General features: G+C 43.3%; 1 protein-coding gene across 1 annotated transcript in view; it reads left to right on the forward strand.

Moving 5' to 3' along the window:
- The window catches only part of LOC309560441 (uncharacterized protein), a 226,558-nt gene extending 216,224 nt beyond the window's left edge, over positions 1–10,334 (forward strand). The window contains exons 14-15 of the mRNA XM_082264075.1: positions 6,675–6,720; positions 9,610–10,334. Of these exons, the coding sequence (XP_082120201.1) occupies positions 6,675–6,718 (44 nt within the window). The 3' untranslated portion in view covers positions 6,719–6,720; positions 9,610–10,334. The remainder of the gene's footprint in view (positions 1–6,674; positions 6,721–9,609) is intronic.
- The last annotated feature ends 10,738 nt before the right edge of the window (positions 10,335–21,072 follow it).

Below are 21,072 nucleotides of genomic sequence, written 5' to 3' on the forward strand. Positions count from 1 at the left end.
CTAAAAAACACCTGAAGGACTCCAAGATGGTGAGAAATAAGATTCTCTGGTCTGATGAGACCAAAATAGAACTTTTTGGCCTTAATTCTAAGCGGTATGTGTGGAGAAAACCAGGCACTGCTCATCACCTGTCCAATACAGTCCCAACAGTGAAGCATGGTGGTGGCAGCATCATGCTGTGGGGGTGTTTTTCAGCTGCAGGGACAGGACGACTGTTTGCAATCGAGGGAAAGATGAATGCAGCCAAGTACAGGGATATCCTGGACAAAAACCTTCTCCAGAGTGCTCTGGACCTCAGACTGGGCCGAAGGTTTACCTTCCAACAAGACAATGACCCTAAGCACACAGCTAAAATAACGAAGGAGTGGCTTCACAACTCCGTGACTGTTCTTGAATGGTTCAGCCAGAGCCCTGACTTAAACCCAATTGAGCATCTCTGGAGAGACCTAAAAATGGCTGTCCACCAACGTTTACCATCCAACCTGACAGAACTGGAGAGGATCTGCAAGGAGGAATGGCAGAGGATCCCCAAATCCAGGTGTGAAAGACTTGTTGCATCTTTCCCAAAAAGACTCCTGGCTGTATTAGATCAAAAGGGGGCTTCTACTAAATACTGAGCAAAGGGTCTGAATACTTAGGACCATGTGATATTTCAGTTTTTCTTTTTTAATAAATTTGCAACAATGTCAACAATTCTGTGTTTTTCTGTCAGTATGGGGTGCTATGTGTTCATTCATGAGGAAGAAGAATGAACCTAAATGATTTTAGCAAATGGCTGCAATATAACAAAGAGTGAAAAATTTAAGGGGGTCTGAATACTTTCCGTACCCACTGTATAATGTATAATGTTTTGAGGGTTTTAAGTAATGTTCAAGTCTGAAATGCTTTTTCAAACATGCTAAAAAAAATGCAAAAATTACTCTGGCACTGAAAGTGTTAAATAATTTTATATTCTAAATGTTTAGAGCTCCCCGGGGAACACGGTGTGTTTTTTTTTTTTAATTTCCATTGGTACACATTGCCAAGGGCAGTGCCCAGCTTTCAGTTCCCTTTATTTGACAATTCCTTGCCTGTTCGCCTTGAAAATGGAGATCATTGATTTTCAAGATTTGCCTTCCATCGGAGAGTTTTGATTTAAGGTTTGCAGTTTGCAGACTCTTCGACATGTTTGCTGCAATTCAACACCAAACACATTCTCCCATCACTAATTTGTTCCTTTTTAAAAATATGATCATTCCGAATAGAAACGGTTACCTGTTGCTGTGATTAAAGTTTGTATTTGTAGATTTTTATCATAAAAACATCACCTAACTGACAAACACATTATACTAATATTGTTATTGGTAGGGATGCACCGAAATGATAATTCTGGGCAGAAACAGAAACCGAAAATTCAGGATGCCCTTGGCAGAAAATGACTTTTTCCCCCCAAATGATTTTAAAATAGTTTTTTCTAGTACATTGGGGAACAAAAGAGCGATATTGCAGAAAATGAGGGGATGCCTGGGATGCTAGAGAGGGACTAGTCTCAGCAGTGCCATAAAACCAAAATTCTGTGTGGAAGAGAAAGATAGGGAACAGGGAGAGAATACAGAGACAGTGACTCTTCTCTAATAAACTGCACTCTGCTCTCTTCCTCTAGCAGTCACTTACTTCTGTAACTCTGTTAACTTTCTATTCTTTTCTTGCCCTCAAACTCCTTGTCCCCCCTTTTGGCATACATCAGATCCTTTAGTGACAATTATCTGCCGGCACTCACTTACAGAAAGAGGAAGAACGTCCACGGTCGGGTCCAGAGCTGAGCAGCAGGCAGCTGGTGTGCTGAGGCTGAGCGCGCTGGTCTGAGACTGCGAGGGTGGGGCCCAGCTCCAGAAGAAACCTCCACCCACGCATGCGCCACCCACGCTACGCCGTGACTGGACAGGCACAGGCCAGCCCCCGTCATGTTCGCCCAATCACAGGATGCCCACCAGCCATCCAGAGCCTGAAGATGGCGGCTGGAGCAGGGAGACGCCATTAGGGAAAATAAAGGTCAGACGGCTCCTCCAGCCTCCCCCATGCTCCCCCACTGGCCGGGAAAAGTACCGGCTGAGTAAGTTAGCCAGAAACGGAACAGCTGGCAGCTATGATTTTCGGCATATATGACCCGTTTTCAGCCAAAATGGGATAGGCCCATTTTCGGCCGAAAATTTTAGTTGCCGAAATTTCGGTGCACCACTAGTTATTGGTGTAATGAGGAGGAAAGAGATCCATGTTCTTGTATTAAAGTCAGTGACGGCCTTATCGTAGATATAGTAGTGATTGCCGCCTCTGCCATGCATCTTGTTACACCATTCAAGTGCTCTGTATACTGAACAAAAATTGAACCGAAGTTCAGAGGGTGGGACTTTAAATGAGGCTCTACCTAATTAGGGCTAGATGCCTCCATCCCTGATCATAAGAATATGAGGGGAAAAATGTAAAAAATCAATAAAAAGAATACATCAGGCATAAAAGCATAGTAGTGTAGCAGTAATTATTAGGCATCGGTACAATAGAGCCCATTACCTACAAAAGGGTACTAAACTGAGATAAAAAAAGGGGGGAACATGGGACTTTATATGAAGTGTGTGGACATGCGGTTGGTAATAAAAGGGTTAGATCACTGGTAAAAGAACAAAGCAGGTTTATTAATACATATAAACTTGTATAACATTGCATCAATTGCATAGTACATACATATAATATTCCAGATCATGGTACAGTACAGGGCGTAATAATGAGACCACATGATGTGATAAAATTGTACATAAAGTCCGAGGTAGCTATGGGTACATAATTGTAAAGTCCAAATAATAGTAAGGTAGATGCATCGATAATGAGCTTGACGCGTTTCGTGGGCATATCCACTTTATCAAGAGCAAGTGCATCATAGAGTATATATACACAACAGTAGGGTCAGTATGCAGAAATGGAAGAAGGTCATGTAACATGGGTCCAGAAGGCAACACATCCACACCGGAAGCTGTGGGAGCCCACCCAGCAACCAACATGGGGCACATCAAGAGGACATTCATGGAAAAGAAGTGTAGCCAAGGTATTGACTGGGGGGCGGTATCATATTAGCAGTAACCAAAGTTATCTGTAAGGGTGAGTACAAAAATATATATAAGTATTCAAGAATGGTGACATTAAAATCAAAGTGGCTTGGAATGATTGAAAAGTAATAGGCAAAAAAAAGTAAGGAAAGTGGTATACCGAAAGGGTGATAATAGTGGCTGATGCCAAAGAAGTATGGTAGTAAGCATGGGGAAAAGTGGACGTGCAAAAGGTAGATGTGGGGTACCAGGGGAGCCAACAATTATTGACATAGGAAGAGTACCACAACCAAAAGACCCGAAAGTGGAGGTGAAACCAGAAAAGATAGTGAACAAGGAGAGAGTGTCCAAATAAAGTACCCGGATCGGCCATGGTGAAGCTCCCAGCGTCGCGTCCACGCTTAGCATGGGAAGGAAACCGACGCCTCCCGGACGAGGCATCATCCCGGATGGCGGCGAACAGTCCTCCCCATAAATGGGCGCGAGATTGGAATCACTTGCCGAACGTAGTGGCGTCAAATGACGTCACGCATGCGGCAGTGATGGCGTGACGCCGATGCGCCGTGAGGAACCGCCCACATCGCCCGCGTCCAGACAGGGCGAGGGGGAGGAGGGGGGCCGCCAGAACGCATCGCAGTTCCCGGCATGGAATACAACCCACTGATTGGACCATATATATCACAAAAATCATGTCACTGTACACACTGTAAAAATATATTATATAGGCCGACAATAAAGCCAATGAAGAAGTAAGATGCAGGCAATCCGCCTAGTATTAAAACCAAACCACAGCCACACACTTCCATCCCTAATCATTAAACAAAAATTGAACCGAAGTTCAGAGGGTGGGACTTTAAATGAGGCTCTACCTAATTAGGGCTAGATGCTTCCATCCCTGATCATAAGAATATGAGGGGAATAATGTAAAAAATAATGTCAATAAAAAGAATACATCAGGCAGTGGGCTTGTACGAAGATAATAAGGTAAAAGCATAGTAGTGTAGCAGTAATTATTATGCATCGGTACAATAGAGCCCATTACCTACAAAAGGGTACTAAACTGGGGGAACGATAAAAAAAGGGGGGAACATGGGACTTTATATGAAGTGTGTGGACATGCGGTTGGTAATAAAAGGGTTAGATCACTGGTAAAAGAACAAAGCAGGTTTTCGGGTCTTTTGGTTGTGGTACTCTTCCTATGTCAATAATTGTTGGCTCCCCTGGTACCCCACATCTACCTTTTGCACGTCCACTTTTCCCCATGCTTACTACCATACTTCTTTGGCATCAGCCACTATTATCACCCTTTCGGTATATCACTTTCCTTTCTTTTTTTTGCCTATTACTTTTCAATCTTTCCAAGCCACTTTGATTTTAATGTCACCATTCTTGAATACTTATATATATTTTTGTACTCACCCTTACAGATAACTTTGGTGACTGTTAGTATGATACCGCCCCCCAGTCAATACCTTGGCTACACTTCTTTTCCATGAATGTCCTCTTGATGTGCCCCATGTTGGTTGCTGGGTGGGCTCCCACAGCTCCCGGTGTGGATGTGTTGCCTTCTGGACCCATGTTACATGACCTTCTTCCATTTCTGCATACTGACCCTACTGTTGTGTATATATACTCTATGATGCACTTACTCTTGATAAAGTGGATATGCCCACGAAACGCGTCGCGCTCTTTATCGATGCATCTACCTTACTATTATTTTGGACTTTACAATTATGTACCCATAGCTACCTCGGACTTTATGTACAATTTTATCACATCATGTGGTCCCATTATTACACCCTGTACTGTACCATGATCTGGAATATTATATGTATATACTATGCAATTGATGCAATGTTATACAAGTTTATATGTATTAATAAACTGCTTTGTTCTTTTACCAATGATCTAACCCTTTTATTACCAACCGCATGTCCACACACTTCATATAAAGTCCCATGTTCCCCCCTTTTTTATCGTTCCCCCAGTTTAGTACCCTTTTGTAGGTAATGGGCTCTATTGTACCGATGCATAATAATTACTGCTACACTACTATGCTTTTACCTTATTATCTTCGTACAAGCCCACTGCCTGATGTATTCTTTTTATTGATTTTTTACATTATTCCCCTCATATTCTTGCTCTGTATACTGCCCATGTGTGTGAGATTTATCTGATATTACACTTGTGACAGACCCAACCAGGACAGGGGCTTTTGAAGGGGACTGCAGGTTGGCCTCTTGTCTACTGACTATGGGCCCTGGCTTTTGAGGGGGCTCTATTCTTAGGAGTTATGTGCCTGGGGGACCCTTGGAGTAGTCTCCAGACTTTGGGAATCTAGAACTGGGATACAGATTTTGGGTCCTTTGTGCCCAAACCAGCAATGACTGCTTTAGACTGTGAGACTCAGAGCAGATGGTAATATGATCAGCTCAGACCAACCTGATATGGGGGGTCTCCTGCTAAAATCTGTTTATAAGGTGTTATCTATGTCTTTGCCCCATTGTGTGCCTCCTAGGTGTGAATTCCCTTTTTTAATTGAGTCACCTATTGTTTCTGTCTGTCTGCTCATCTCTTGGACATGCAATTTAATATTGTGTCCACTTTACCTTGTTATCGAATCATTGTGGGATGTTATATGTTTATGCTTATGATGATGTGTAATGTACTTTCGTGTATCCAGGGTTGTGAGCTTGGTGCCAAATGGTCTAGGCAACTAGGCTTGTTTAAGTGACTAGTTTTTTTTAAAGCATAGCTCAAGGTTGCTTCAGAAAAAATTAAGTCAGTAGCTACAAATACTGAAGCCTCTGACTTTAGGACACTAACCTGTCCACGAATCCAGCGGTATCTTCATCCAAGCTATTTTTTCAATTGGCTCTTGGGTGCTGCCGCCTCCATTTCGTGTATGGGAAAAGCCGGTTCAATACTGTGCATGCGTGATGCACACTGTGCTTTGTGAATGGCCCAGCAGCGGGGGAAGGCAGAGGGGGGGTCAAACTTCTGAATGAGTTTGCTGCGGCAAAGTCAGCCGGAAGTGGGAGCGGGTACCTGTCAAAACCAGGTAGCTGCTCCCCCCAAAAGGTGCCAAATGTGGCAGTGGAGGGGGGAAGGAGGCAAATAAGCGAAGCTTCCCCTTTTGGGTGGAACTTCCCTTTAATTAGCCTAATGTTTATGTTGGCTGTTCCTTAGCTATGTTAATTATATTCCTGTTTATAGTTTGCATTGTATACGATAATGTGATCAGGCTCTACCTGATCTTGTGCTATATATTCTGTGTAAGTTTACAATAAAGAGTTCAAGTTCCAGTTTGCACCTAAGCTAGTGTCGTTTAGTCCTTGGGTGTTCAGCCATAATACCTGGTTCCTGGGTCCAGACTGGAGGAAGCTGTATACTGACGGAAACTCCCAAGCCGGATGCTGGGTGGTTCCATCACAACCCTGATATAGCCATCTTATTACTGTCCGTAATACTTTTTTTTTATTTGCACTAACATACTCAATTGTTTCTGTTGCAAGTGCACTAATATGGCTACATTCACCTCAAGCAAGTTAGTACTATAATAGGAGCACATGGTAATCATTGCTTTATATTTTACAGCTTCCGACACCGCTTCTGACAACTCCAAGGAAGTGAAGGCCTGAATGTAAGTTTTCAGTTCTCTATTAATGTTCTAAATTTGCTACATTTGATTTGACACGTTACCCAAAGAAAACATACTAGATACTGCCTCGTATGTCCAAGGAAGGTTACAAATTGCATTTTGACAACATATGGTATTCACTATAAAAATTGTGAACATGAAAATGTTTCACTCTTTTAAAACTGGTTGAACAAGTCAGGAGGTCCTTAAACTCACATCTTCACCTACTTCTACCTACTAAGTCACTTGATGGCCCCCAGATGGTCCTGGGGTAATGCAGTTTTTACCCATTTAACCACTTCCTGCCCGCGCTTTAGCCGAAAGATGACTACAGCATGGGCGTACATGGACGTCCTTCCGTGTCTGCGCTTCCCACCCATCCGCTGCAGCATGTGGGCAGCATGCTCCATGATCACTGAGTCCTTGGGACTCAGCTGATCACTGATCAGGGTAAAGGGCCAATGACAGCTTTTTATCGGCTATCGGCTTTTCTTTCCTCATGGCCAGCGTGAGGAGAGAATAAGAAAGTTGATAACCCGATTCTGTTGAAGGGACGTCTGCACGGATTATCAGTTTTCTAAATATCAGTGCAGTCCCAACAGTGCCCACCAGTAGTGCCAATCAGTGCCCACCAGTGCTGCCTCATCAGTGCCCAGCAGTGAAGTAGAAAAATTACCTGTTTGCTAAACATTATAACAAACTATGAAGTTTTTAATTTTTTCAAAGTTTTCGGTCTTTTTTTTGTTTGTTTAGAAAAAATATAAAAACCCCAGTGGTGATTTGCTTAATTAATAGCACCTTAATGCACCACACTCCGCTCATTATTATAACATATAACATTTAATTGCCCTAAATGGTACTTTCTTTTTGGTTGAGTCAATAAAAATTGCAAGCTTTCAAAACAGCTCAGGTCTCTTGTTCAGGTGATGCGAATGGGAGAACTTGGCTGTCCCCGAAGCTTGCAGATATATTTTTTGTCTAGTTTTCACAAGTCTTCTATTTTATGTGTAGCACTGCCCCCTAAGGAGTTGCTGAGTGTGGATTCCCCTGGGTTACCCATAGCAACAGTCTGTAAAATCTTATCACTTTAACACTTGGCTCTAGCAATGAACAGTCCAGGGGATTTGCTTTTTTGTGTTTTATCTTAGAACTTGGATAGGAGAAGGGATAAGTGAGATACTCCAACTTGAACTATGCACAATTTCTGAGGACAACTGACTTTAGTGTGTGTTGCAAGCCCGCTGCTTCACCTTGCCACTGAAGTGAAGTAAAAGATATGTTCCTGAATGAATTCCTCTTCAGGGTCCCAACCTGGCACCCCCTTTCTCACTTCAGTACATGCTAGCCCCTTGTCCACTGACTCTCCATTGGAGTGGTTCCCTTCCTGGACAGACCCCTGGCAAGCTTCCCGGTACTCACGGACACTGTTTTTCCCTGGGTTGCTCTGCCTTCAGTTCCACTCATCGGTATCCTGGACCTCCTGGCTCAGCATAACACACGTGGTCCACTAGCCCGACTGCCTGTGTCCACCTTCCTTGCTGACAGGAGGAGAGACAGCCGTCACCCTCCTCCTGAGACCTGGCTTCCCACCCAAAGACGCCCTGCCACATGTGCCCCCTGCTTTTATGACCTATCCCAGGATGCACTGCTGTTGTTCCCTCCCACTGGGACAGCCACAAAATCCTGTGTGTCACTGGCTGGCTTTCCTTCACTGTCCAACATGCCCCCCCATTGGACACAGTGGGGACACTCCCTCAGACCAAGTCAATCACACATGGACATATGTAACAGGCAAAACTACTGTTCAGGCTCCCCTGATAAGCAGATGGATCAAACAATGCTTTTACCTAGCACCTACCTGAGAGGGTGCTACATATGTTAAACAGCCAAGGTATGCAAATAGTTTTTTATAATTTTTAAGCATGAGACCGCCGCTCACCATAGCCGATCCACCTCCCCCTCCACCCCCTCCAAAAATGAAAAGTAAGCAGTTACACATACTGTAGCTGCTGACTTTTAATATTAGGACACTTACCTGTCCTGGAGTCCAGCAATGTCTTCACCGCAGCCGATGTTTCCATTGGCTGTTGGGTGCTCTCGCTGCCATTGCCGCTCAGGGAACCCAGCAGTGAAGCCTTGCGGCTTCATGGGCGGGTCCCTACTGCGCATGCACGAAGCGGGCTGCGCATTCCTACTGGCTGGGAGACGGAGGAGGGGGCCAAGCTTCTGAGGGATGGTGCCGCGGCGCCGTATCCCGGAATTGGGGAAGGGTACCTGTCAAAATCCGGTACCCATTCCCCCCTCCCCCCTAAAAGGTACCAAATGTGGCACCAGAGGGGGGGAGGAAACAAAAGAGCGGAAGTTCAACTTTTGGGTGGAACTCCACTTTAAATAACCCCTATGGATGAAACATGTCAGGAGACATTGCCTGAGGAGGGGCATTGACTGAGGATTTCACATGTATACATCCACACCAGGATTGGCTATGGAGAGCTTCGGTCTCATGCTTAAATGTTCATTGCTCACTGGATGAGATTTTCTTACGCTGGCATTCCTACTATCCTGAGTGCCAATGGGGCCCTACACCTCAGCCTGGAGCGGCACCACTAAGCACTAATGACCTTATTAAGAAATGTTATATGATCCAAATCAGTGTTATAAACAAAAGCCGTACTATCCACAAATAAGGAAGGATGTGTATTACCAGAGTACTATAAAGCCGATTCAGGATTTCAATGTGTAGAACATGTTGGGTGAAGACTCCATTTTACATTGGATGAACACTGAACCTTTCCTCACATTTATGGATAGGACTGATAATAAAACATTTACTGAGAGTAACAAAACTTCTGATATAGGACTATATAAATATATACTTTTTGTTCTTTGCAGGTCCACAAAGGAGAACAATGGAGACAGTTTTCTTTATTTGTATACAATTCTAGCTTTGCTTCTTTCTTTTTAGAAATACGCACTTTGTGATTAAGGAGAACCTGTCATATTCCAGAATCTGTATAAATGCAAACACAATTAGTTGGTAAACATCATGTGCTCTTCTATGATGTTAGGATTTTTAGAACATTTTAAGAAGACATGTTAGGGAATTTTAGAATCGATACCACACACACCAGATATATGAGAGACAGGGGCACTTTAAGTATTATACATTCAGCAGCTGGTGGGATCTGTGGCGGCCATTCATTCTGCATTTTTTAGAGGTGAAATTCCATGGTTCTTCATATCCATGGCTGATTTGATATTGTAATGCAGAACACTGAGGTCATCTTTGTGAAAAGTATTTATTACATGTTCCATTATGCCTACTGAAGTATTACCTGTGTCCAATATAAATGTCCATAGTATACTGGTAGCCATGTTGTCTTCCAGAGTCCACAGTTGTCCTCCTTATGAAATGTGCCTTAAATAGGAAACTGCTGTGTTGACCACAGCCACCAATCATATTTAGACTTTCAGATCACAGCCTTACAGTTGTACGGCCAAGAAATGCCATCATAGACCCAATTTACTGGTAATCAGCATGTGCACAGGGTAACCTCAACTCTCGAACCCAATCATTATTGAATGGGTAGGAAAAAACTGATTGCAGGATAACTAATTTGCCAAATATATAAAAGCTCTGGCTGTGTGAGATTGAATGAGCCTTGTAAATGATCTGGCCAGATGAGATTGGTTTCTCCAATCTGAGGCTCGTTCAATCTACAAACATCGGGCCAACCTAATCAAAGAAAGGAATATCTTTATGCAAACATTCATTTAATATTTGTAGATAATTGAAGACCACTGAATATGGAAATCATGGCTGCCAGAAAAGTCTGAAGGTTTTACTTTGCGGAAGTTAATACGTTGGACTGGAATGACAGAATTAGATAGAATAGAGGCAAGTGGATTGGTAGCGCTTTCCTAGATTACTAGTAGTTCAGGCAAGTCAATATTGCATCTCAGATTTCTTTAGGTGATCCAATCTCTTACTCCAATCGTGATCCCTTTGCAGTTTAGTTAGTGTCTGCCAATTTAGGAAGCCCATATTCTAACTCATTATGGTACTACTCTATTATGTCAAAGGAAGAGGGCAATCATGTCCCCTAATCTCTTGCACCCCCGTTAATGAATAAAACCGCATTCCTAATGGCAAAAAAAGACTGCACCACTCCAAGCTCCTAAAACAGCCTCTTGGGAAGTCCATTGCTCTCTAGAGCTCATCTAGCTCAGTATGTATAGCAAAATTGAAAAACAAGATTGTGCTCTATGGAAATCCTACTGGTAAGTTTATTGTGTGTAGCTGGATGTTTACACAGTCCCTGCCCTTTTGCCACACACCTCTGACCGGTTTTGCCCCTCCAAGGTCTATGATAAAGCAAAGGATGGTAGGTCAGGGGTTGTGTCATAAAGGTGGGGACTGTGTAAACAGCCAGTGACACACAATAAACTTACCAGTGGGATTTCCATGGAGTGTGGCCTCATTTTTGAATTTTGCTAAACATTCCTAATGGATTTCACATTCAGCTGACCACAGCTAAAGAACTTACTGCTGCTCAAAGATCAGGCTCTTCAATTGAACTAGCACAGAGTGTGAAGGGGCTCATTTACTAGTTGACTAAACTGGGAGTAGATTGCAACTGTGCACTGCAAAGCTACTACTAGCATCTGCTTCACCAAAGTGTTGTGAATTTCACTCGTTACTAGGCATCAATAATAGTGACAAGTTATCTAGTGTTCTTCCTTATAGTATCGGATCTGTCAGAAAGGTGGATTGAACTGTGCCATGATGGCTGTACTAATTTTCTATGACTGAGGATTCTAATTGTTGTATATGACGTGACATTTTTGTAGGATTATTACCAGCAGCGCACCCTGTATGTATATACTGGGACAAAATAAAGTAATGGGTTGCTTAAATATTTAAACTTTACCTTTCCACTAGATAAGTAAATGATAATTCACCTTATGACAGGTTTGCTTTCATTATAGAATTTTTATAGAGGTTATGCACTCATATTACTGACTGTTTTTTGCTTAAAGTAAACCTAGATTTTGCCCATACTAAGTAAACTAATGGGTTCACATTACTCCATAGAAAATCAGCAGTATGTACCTTTCACTTTTCACAGATGTCTGCATATTTTATGTGTTGCTCAATCTACACAGAGGCTGCACATAATTTGCCTTCCTATGTGTGATAGGCTGCAGACCTCGATGTTGGCTATATAAGCTCCATGTTCTGCAGCAAGATTATGCAGATATTATTTCACAAGACGGCTATGGATCAGAGTGGAACATAAGTACTTAAGGTTTTGCCAACCACAGAAAACATATGTGCTGTGGCAGGGAGGTTGGACACTAATGCATTCATGGGAACTGAGGTTTCTGTACTCATTGCACACTTCCAGCACAGTAAGCGAGCTGTCATAGACCATTACCTGATCTCTGTTTATGATTGGGAGCCAACAGGGAGGGCTCTGATCTTGTGACCACTATGACAGCCAACCACAGTAATCACATAATGGAGAAGTCACACCACCTGGTATTTTTACCCTGTTGAAGGGCCACTAGGAGAGGGAGGAAAGGGGATAAATTCAGCGGCATCGCTATGGGGGTGTGGATCACACCCCAGTGACACCCGCCATTGGGGTGACCCCATAAAGTAGCACTGTGGCAGGCTAGGGCGGAGAGCTGCGCCAATGTGCTTAGCCTCCTCAGTGCCCTACTGACTGTCCTACTTTGACTCCGTAGTGGAAAGACAGAGCACAGATAAATGTGGCAGGCTAGCGGGGGGAGGTGACACCATGTTTTACCGCACCAGGTGACACCAACCCTAATGACGACATTGGACAAATACTTGTTGTTTTCATTCCTTGGACTAACGTGTACTTGTTACTTTACATAGTATGGCCAAAACACAGATTAACATTAAGATATATATTTAAAAGATATCTACAATCAGGTTTTGGGATATTTTCTGTTTATTTTATTTGTTTTGCTAATTAGGATCAGAATTTTTACAAAAACTTTTAATATAGATTTTGTGTCCTATTATATCCAATTTTCTGCTCTCATTGTCCTATATTTACTTATAGTATTTCAAATTAAACATCTAGGACTGGAATTATTGTTTTATATTTCTTCAATATTAAGTGATTGCTGTACTTGACGTTAAAGATTCTGAATGTACATTAAATGTGTTTTTTATTGTAAGTTTCCTTCTTTAGGTTGATTAAATACATTTTACCTTTGGAAAATGTAAATGACATTACAACTGTAAAAATAAAGTAAGGATGATGGGGGTGGGGGATCGCTGGGGATGAGCTTTAACCCTTTTGTTGCAACAGCCAGGAGTGTGTGTAAGGCCTCATTCACATGGGTGTACTTAAGCGTACACCCATGTAAAGGCCATATTTTGCCTTCCTGGGGTACAGAGGTATTCTGTGCAGGCATTCCCTATCATGTCGATTGGGACACAGCAGCTTCGTGGACAGTTGCTCCTCCCAGTTTCACATGCATGTGGGTGCAGTGTCATCAAACATGTACTCTGCGCTTGGGAACAGATGTGGGTGCAGCTGCTGTGTCCCAATTGACATGGATGGTCTGTAGTTAGATGCATGGAACATCTGTGTATCCCTGTGCAGGCAAAATATGGCCCTCGTCTGCTGGGTGTGTGCTTTGCCCATGTGAATGTGGACTAAAACCCCATATGACATATCTCATGGCAGAAAGAGAATTAAAAAGAAATATGGCCAAAGCTCCTTTGCCCATATTTCTCATGTGGGTCAAAAAGTGCACTTACTTTTGCACTCCTGTAATGCAGAATGAGCCAATAGCAGACTAAAGCCCTGTCACCTGACATCACAAAGCCACTCCAGACTCTGAGAGAATCCCAAAAATCTACAAAAAGTCGGGATCCACATGCAACTGAGAGCCTGAACCAGCCACTCCTGTCCCCTCTCATGCCTCATACTGCAGTGATCACTAAAGGGACAGAGCGGTGACTGACAGTCACAGCTCTCTACTCTGAGCAGACCCAAGAACTGAGTGATCAGTGATTATTGATGAGACTAAGTTTTTGTGTCTGGAGTCAACCTTTAAATAAAGTGAAAGTTGTTCTAAAGTTTAAGTGTTTTTTCTCTGCGTTAAGGTAAAATACTCCCCACTATTCCTGAACACCTGATTTGGATTTGGACCAGAACAGTCCTCAAATATATATATATCTGCTCCTTCCTAATGTCGTTTGCGCGCAAAAATGAATCAACCACGCTGACACAGACAGTTCAGTCAAAAAGTCAATTCTATTTTAATTGTTCCTCTTTTGTCCTTATAAAGACTGAGGAAAATCCATTTACAGGAAATAGTCATATATAATACGTATAAGCTAGCGATTGGAGTATCTATGTATCTAAGATTTTCTTCCAGGATATGACAGCCTTCTCTTTTGAGTGGAGTCTCTCTCTGGAGTCACCATCTTGCTTCTTCGAAGGGAGGGGTGATCTAACCAGCATTTTTGAGTAAGGAATAAAATGCAGCGGTAACATATATATACAAATTGAGTATGCATCACAAACTGAGATAGGCATTTCACTTTAACCATCAATTTCAGGATTACATCCATTACACACCTACCTGTCTCCTCTCACAATCCAGTGCTGTCCCCGGCTGCAGCCCCCCTCTCCCCTCTTCCTGCTCTCACAGGAGACACAGGCATCAAAATAAGAGATTGCTAGAGGGGCAGTAGCACCCCAACAATTATTTTCCTTTAATTTTTCCACCACCAAAACTTCAATTTGCACCATTTTCTTATTTATTTGTTAGTTAACAGCTAGTGCATCAGCTCTGCCTCAAAACTTGGAATTGCGCACTGAGAAAAGAAAAAACCTCATCGAGTATTAGCGTTGATATTAGGGCAGAACCTCAGAAAGAAAGCCACATACATTTAGAAAGTACATCAATAGCTTATCATTCCCATTATACTAGTGCAGACTCCCATACACCATCCAATCTGATCGGACTGATCTTATACGTGGCTTTGAAATATATCTATTGGATAGCTTCTGATACTTCTATATGTTGGGGAGATTCATAGCTCAGAGTAGTGAAAACCACTCTGAGCTCTCCATCCTTTAACCACATGCCGTCCCACCCACAGTAATTATACTGCGTGCAGGTGTCACTGCAAGGCACAATTATTTACATCAGTGGTCCTCAAGGCCCACTAACAGGCCAAATTTTAAGTATCACCTTGGGGAGATGCAGACTAGAATACTGCAATCACTGAGCAGCAAAATATATCACCTGTGATATATTCCAGTTATCTTGCAAACCTGGCCCAGAGTTGAGAACCACTGACTTACATGTATGTCGCCGGTTGATTGGCACAAAGTGCATCCCCTGGTCCGGTGAAAACAGCGGATTGTGGCTCCCAGTACCTGGCTGCTATGCAAATGATCACATCGTAAACACAACTGTTATGAAAAGGTTTTTTTCATAACAGCTGTGCTTAGTATTGTGATGCTGCGTTTGGCCCAAAGCCATCACATGGTACCTGGGCAATCACAGCACCCTGTACCATGTGATAGCTCTGGGCCAATCATAACACACAATATTAATTACAGCTATTATGAATGTAACTCATTCATGATAGTTTAAAACATTGCTGTTACACTGATCCTCACTGTACCAGCAATCAAAGTGTAAACTAAAAATCCCTGATCACCCCCCAGAGTAGTACATTGTCACTATGGTGACACTGAATTACTCTGATGAAAGTATGTATAAACAAATGTTAAAACTGTGTTAAAATGGTTGCTTCTATATCGTTCATTGACAGGATGCAGTCCTCTGATGCATATCAGTAAGGTAATACCACCCCCTACAGGAGTAGGACACTAGGCAGAAATAATTTCTGGCTACGCCTATGGGCAGTCCCTGGGGGTATACCCTCTCTCTTCCTGCATAGGATGTCAGTTTTAATCTGCCTAGTCAGGAGTAAGGACCTAGTTTCTTGCTGGGATCTTTGGTCCTGGCATAGAAGTAATTTTTTCTTTTATGTAGATTTGTTTTAGCTAGTTTTTTTCTTTGGAACGTTTTTCCTGTGAGATCTTCAAGCAATTATGCCGGGCTGGATCCCTATATCCAGTGGTCACCCCAGTCTGGCCATTGAGCACGTGCAGGCCTTAGCTCCGCGCTGGGTCGGCCGCAACATAGTCCCATTGTACGGGGACTGGCCCTGCGAGTTAAACGTCTCGCCAGGACACACACGACAGGGTCTAGGCTTATGTCTCAGCGTTCCTATTTGGCCGACAGCCCCCCTACTCCGGTGGCATGGGGTCCTGTCATGAGATGGCACCCGCCTGTGATCCCGGTATGGTGAGTGAACGTTCCTCCCCCTTCCCTGGCATATTTTGGGGTGGACGCGGGCCCTCTCTCTGGGATGGTCGGACCCTCACACTCCTGGGTTCCCCTCTGTCCTGTTGTGACCCCCCCTTCTCTCTTGGGGGCCACCATGAGTACTCTGGAGGAGTTTGGTTGGATCGTGAACCTTCAAAAGTTCTCTCTGACCCCTTCCATGAGATTGGTCTGTCTGGGCCTGACTTTGGACTCGTTCTCTGCCAGGATGTTTCTTCTTCCGGAGAAGCTCCTGTCAGCGGTTCATTTGTTGATGTCCAACAACTGGCCGTCCCTTCGGACCTGTATGAGAGTACAGGGACTGATGGTGTCCTCCTTCGAGGCGGTCCCATTTGCTCAGTTCCACACGAGGGTTACATAGTTAGTGAGGTTGAAAAAAAAAGACATCCGTCCATCCAGTTCAACCTATGATGTGTGTGTGTTTGCTGTTAACCGTACATTGTATACCCCTGTATGTTGGTCTTTAGGGTGCCCATCTAATAGTTTTTTGAAACTATCGATGCTCCCTGCTGAAAAGACTGCTTGGGGAAGAGAATTCCACATCCTTATCGCTCTTACAGTGAAGAACCCCCTACATACTTTTAGGTTAAACTGCACTTTACTCTAGTTTTAGTGAGTGGCCACGTGTCTTATTGTATTCCCTTTCTCTGAATAGTTTGTTCCTTATGCTAGGGTTGCCGGTACAGTATTTGTACATTGATATCATATCCCCCCTCAATCTTCTCCAGAGAGAATAAGTCCAGTGCTTGTAGTCTTTCCTCATAGCTGATGTCCTCCATTCCCCTAATTATTTTTGTTGCCCTTCTCTGGACTCTCTCCAGTTCCAGCACATCCTTCCTGAGGACCGGTGCCCAGAACTGGACAGCATACTCCAGATGTGGCCAGACCAGAGTCTTGTAGAGTGGGAGAATAATCTCTTTATTTCTGGAGTGAATCCCCTTTTTTATACATACCAGTATTCTGTTGGATTTGCTTGCAGCGGCTTGGCATTGCATGCCACTGCCAAGCCTGTTGTCCACTAGTACCCCCAGGTCCTTTTCCATCTTAGATTCACCCACAGGTTTCCCCCCTAGTGAGTAGATTGCTTTTGTGTTTCTGACACCCAAGTGCATGACTTTACATTTTTCAACATTAAACCTCATCTGCCATGTAGTTGCCCACCCCATTATTTTGTTCAGGTCAGTTTGTAAGGTTTCCACATCCTGCATAGAAGATATTGGCATGCTTAGTTTAGTATCATCTGCAAATACTGAGATTGTGCTAGATATCCCCTCCTCTAGATCATTTGTGAATAAATTAAACAGGATTGGTCCCAGGACAGAACCCTGGGGGACCCCACTTTCCACACCCGCCCAATCTGAGTACTCCCCATTAATCCCCACCCTTTGCACTCTCCCCTGGAGCCAGTTCTCTATCCAGGTACTCACCTTATGGTCCATACCTACCTTCCTTAGTTTGAACAGTAAGCGTTTGTGGGGAACGGTGTCAAAGGCCTTTGCAAAGTCCAGATACACCACATCCACAGGCTTTCCTTTATCTAGGTGGCAGCTCACTTCATTGTAGAAGGTTAATAGATTGGTTTGGCAAGAACGATTTTTCATGAATCCATGCTGATTACTACTAATAATACCATTTTCATTACTAAAGTCTTGTATGTGGTCCCTTAACATCCCCTCCAAAAACTTGCAGACTACTGATGTTAGGCTGATCGGCCTATAGTTACCCGGGATATACAGTGGGTACGGAAAGTATTCAGACCCCCTTAAATTTTTCACTCTTTGTTATATTGCAGCCATTTGCTAAAATCATTTAAGTTCATTCTTCTTCCTCATGAATGTACACATAGCACCCCATACTGACAGAAAAACACAGAATTGTTGACATTGTTGGAGATTTATTAAAAAAGAAAAACTGAAATATTACATGGTCCTAAGTATTCAGACCCTTTGCTCAGTATTTAGTAGAAGCCCCCTATAGATCTAACACAGCCAGGAGTCTTTTTGGGAAAGATGCAACAAGTCTTTCACACCTGGATTTGGGGATCCTCTGCCATTCCTCCTTGCAGATCCTCTCCAGTTCTGTCAGGTTGGATGGTAAACGTTGGTGGACAGCCATTTTTAGGTCTCTCCAGAGATGCTCAATTGGGTGTAAGTCAGGGCTCTGGCTGGGCCATTCAAGAACAGTCACGGAGTTGTTGTGAAGCCACTCCTTCGTTATTTTAGCTGTGTGCTTAGGGTCATTGTCTTGTTGGAAGGTAAACCTTCGGCCCAGTCTGAGGTCCAGAGCACTCTGGAGAAGATTTTTGTCCAGGATATCCCTGTACTTGGCCGCATTCATCTTTCCCTCGATTGCAACCAGTTGTCCTGTCCCTGCAGCTGAAAAACACCCCCACAGCATGATGCTGCCACCACCATGCTTCACTGTTGGGACTGTATTGGACAGGTGATGAGCAGTGCCTGGTTTTCTCCACACATACCGCTTAGAATTAAGGCCAAAAAGTTCTATTTTGGTCTCATCAGACCAGAGAATCTTATTTCTCACCATCTTGGAGTCCTTCAGGTGTTTTTTAGCAAACTCCATGAGGGCTTTCATGTGTCTTACACTGAGGAGAGGCTTCCGTCGGGCCACTCTGCCATAAAGCCCCGACTGGTGGAGAGCTGCAGTGATGGTTGGCTTTCTACAACTTTCTCCCATCTCCTGACTGCATCTCTGGAGCTCAGCCACAGTGATCTCTGGGTTCTTCTTTACCTCTCTCACCAAGGCTCTTCTCCCCCGATAGCTCAGTTTGGCCGGACGGCCATCTCTAGGAAGGGTTCTGGTCATCCCAAACGTCTTCCATTTGAGGATTATGGAGGCCACTGTGCTCTTAAGAACCTTAAGTGCAGCAGAAATCTTTTTGTAACCTTGGCCAGATCTGTGCCTTGCCACAATTCTGTCTCTGAGCTCTTTTAGGTAGTTCCTTTGACCTAATGATTCTCATTTGCTCTGACATGCATTGTGATCTGGAAGGTCTTATATAGACAGGTGTGTGGCTTTCCTAATCAAGTCCAATCAGTATTATCAAACACAGCTGGACTCAAATGAAGGTGTAGAACCATCTCAAGGATGATCAGAAGAAATGGAAAGCACCTGAGTTAAATATATGAGTGTCACAGCAAAGGGTCTGAATACTTAGGACCATGTGATATTTCAGTTTTTCTTTTTTAATAAATCAGCAACAATGTCAACAATTCTGTGTTTTTCTGTCAGTATGGGGTGCTATGTGTACATTCATGAGGAAGAAGAATGAACTTAAATGATTTTAGCAAATGGCTGCAATATAACAAAGAGTGAAAAATTTAAGGGGGTCTGAATACTTTCCGTACCCACTTTATCTCGGCCCTTTTTTAAATATTGGTACCACGTTGGCTATTTTCCAATCAGCTGGCACCATACCCGTCCTGTAAACTATCCTTAAAGATCAAGAATAATGGTCTGGCAATCACCTGGCTGAGCTCTTTAAGAACCCTCGGGTGCAAGCCATCCGGTCCCGGTGATTTATTTATGTTAAGTTTCTCTAGTTTGGTTCTAAGTTTATCTTCTGTTAGCCATGGCGGTACTTCCTGAGGTGTATTATTTAGTTTGGCCTTACAAGCTGGGTTAGTGTAGCCTCCTGATTCAAGACTGAAGAGAAGAAATTATTTAACACTTTCGCCTTTTCTCTGTCCTCTGTGGCCATATTTCCTTTGTCATCTTTTATGAGGCCAATGTGTTCTGGCCTTGCTTTCTTACTGTTTATATACTTAAAGAATTTCTTGGGGTTCTTTTTACTCTCCTCCGCTATATGTCTCTTGTGTTCTATTTTAGCCGCCCTGATTTCGTCTTTACATTTCTTATTACACTCTTTGTAATGCTTGAATGCTGCCAATGACCCCTCAGTCTTGTATTTTTTGAAGGCCCTTTCTTTAGCACTAATATGCATTTTTATGGTGGAATTTAGCCACCCAGGGTTTAGTTTTGCGCTTTTAAATGTATTTCCCTTTGGAATGCACTGGTCAATCCCTTTGTTAAGTATGCTTTTGAAGCACTCCCATTTTTCCTCCGTGTTCTTTGTTCCCAGGGTTCTATCCCATTTGATATTTTCTAGCAGCGAGCGCAGTTTTGGGAAATTGGCTCTTTTGAAATTCAGTGTTCTTATATTACCCTTGTGTTTCCTATTACTGTAATTAATACTGAAACTTATTGACCTATGGTCACTGTTTCCTAAGTTGCCCCATATTTCTATATCCGTGAGCAGGTCTGTATTGTTGGTAATCAGTAGGTCAAGAACCGCATTGTTTCTTGTCGGTGCATTCACCATCTGACCCATGGAATTGTCCTGCAAAACATTTAGGAACTGCCAAGCCTTGGCTGAATGCGCGTTTCCTTCTGCCCAGTCTTTATCTGGATAATTAAATTCCCCCATTATAATGACGTTTCCCATCCTTGCTCCCAATCCTATCTGTAAAAGGAGGTCCGCCTCCCCCTCCTCCCTCTGGTTGGGGGGCCTATAGCATATGCCCAATATTACCTTCCCCACCGTGCATTCTCTTTGAAGTTCTACCCATAGGGATTCTACCTCGTCCATAGCTCCATTATTAATACCATCCCTCATATTTACCTGTACACTGTTCTTAATATACAGACATACCCCTCCCCCTTTTTTACCTTCTCTATCTCTGCAATAAAGGGAATACCCCTGAATGGTCGCCATCCAGTCATGAGAGCTGTCAAACCAAGTCTTTGTTATCCCCACAAAATCTAAGTCCTCCTCAAACATCCGCAGCTCCAGCTCTCCCAGCTTGTTGGCCAGGCTTCTGGCATTGGTATATAAACCTCTTAATTTTGGCAGGTTACATATATCCTCATTTCATGTTTTTAGGCTGCTCTGGAGATTTTTTCCCCATACCCACCCTGGGTTTA

The sequence above is a fragment of the Pelophylax lessonae genome (genome assembly GCF_965119305.1).
Source record: "Pelophylax lessonae genome assembly, chromosome: 7".
NCBI classification, from domain to species: Eukaryota; Metazoa; Chordata; class Amphibia; order Anura; family Ranidae; genus Pelophylax; species Pelophylax lessonae.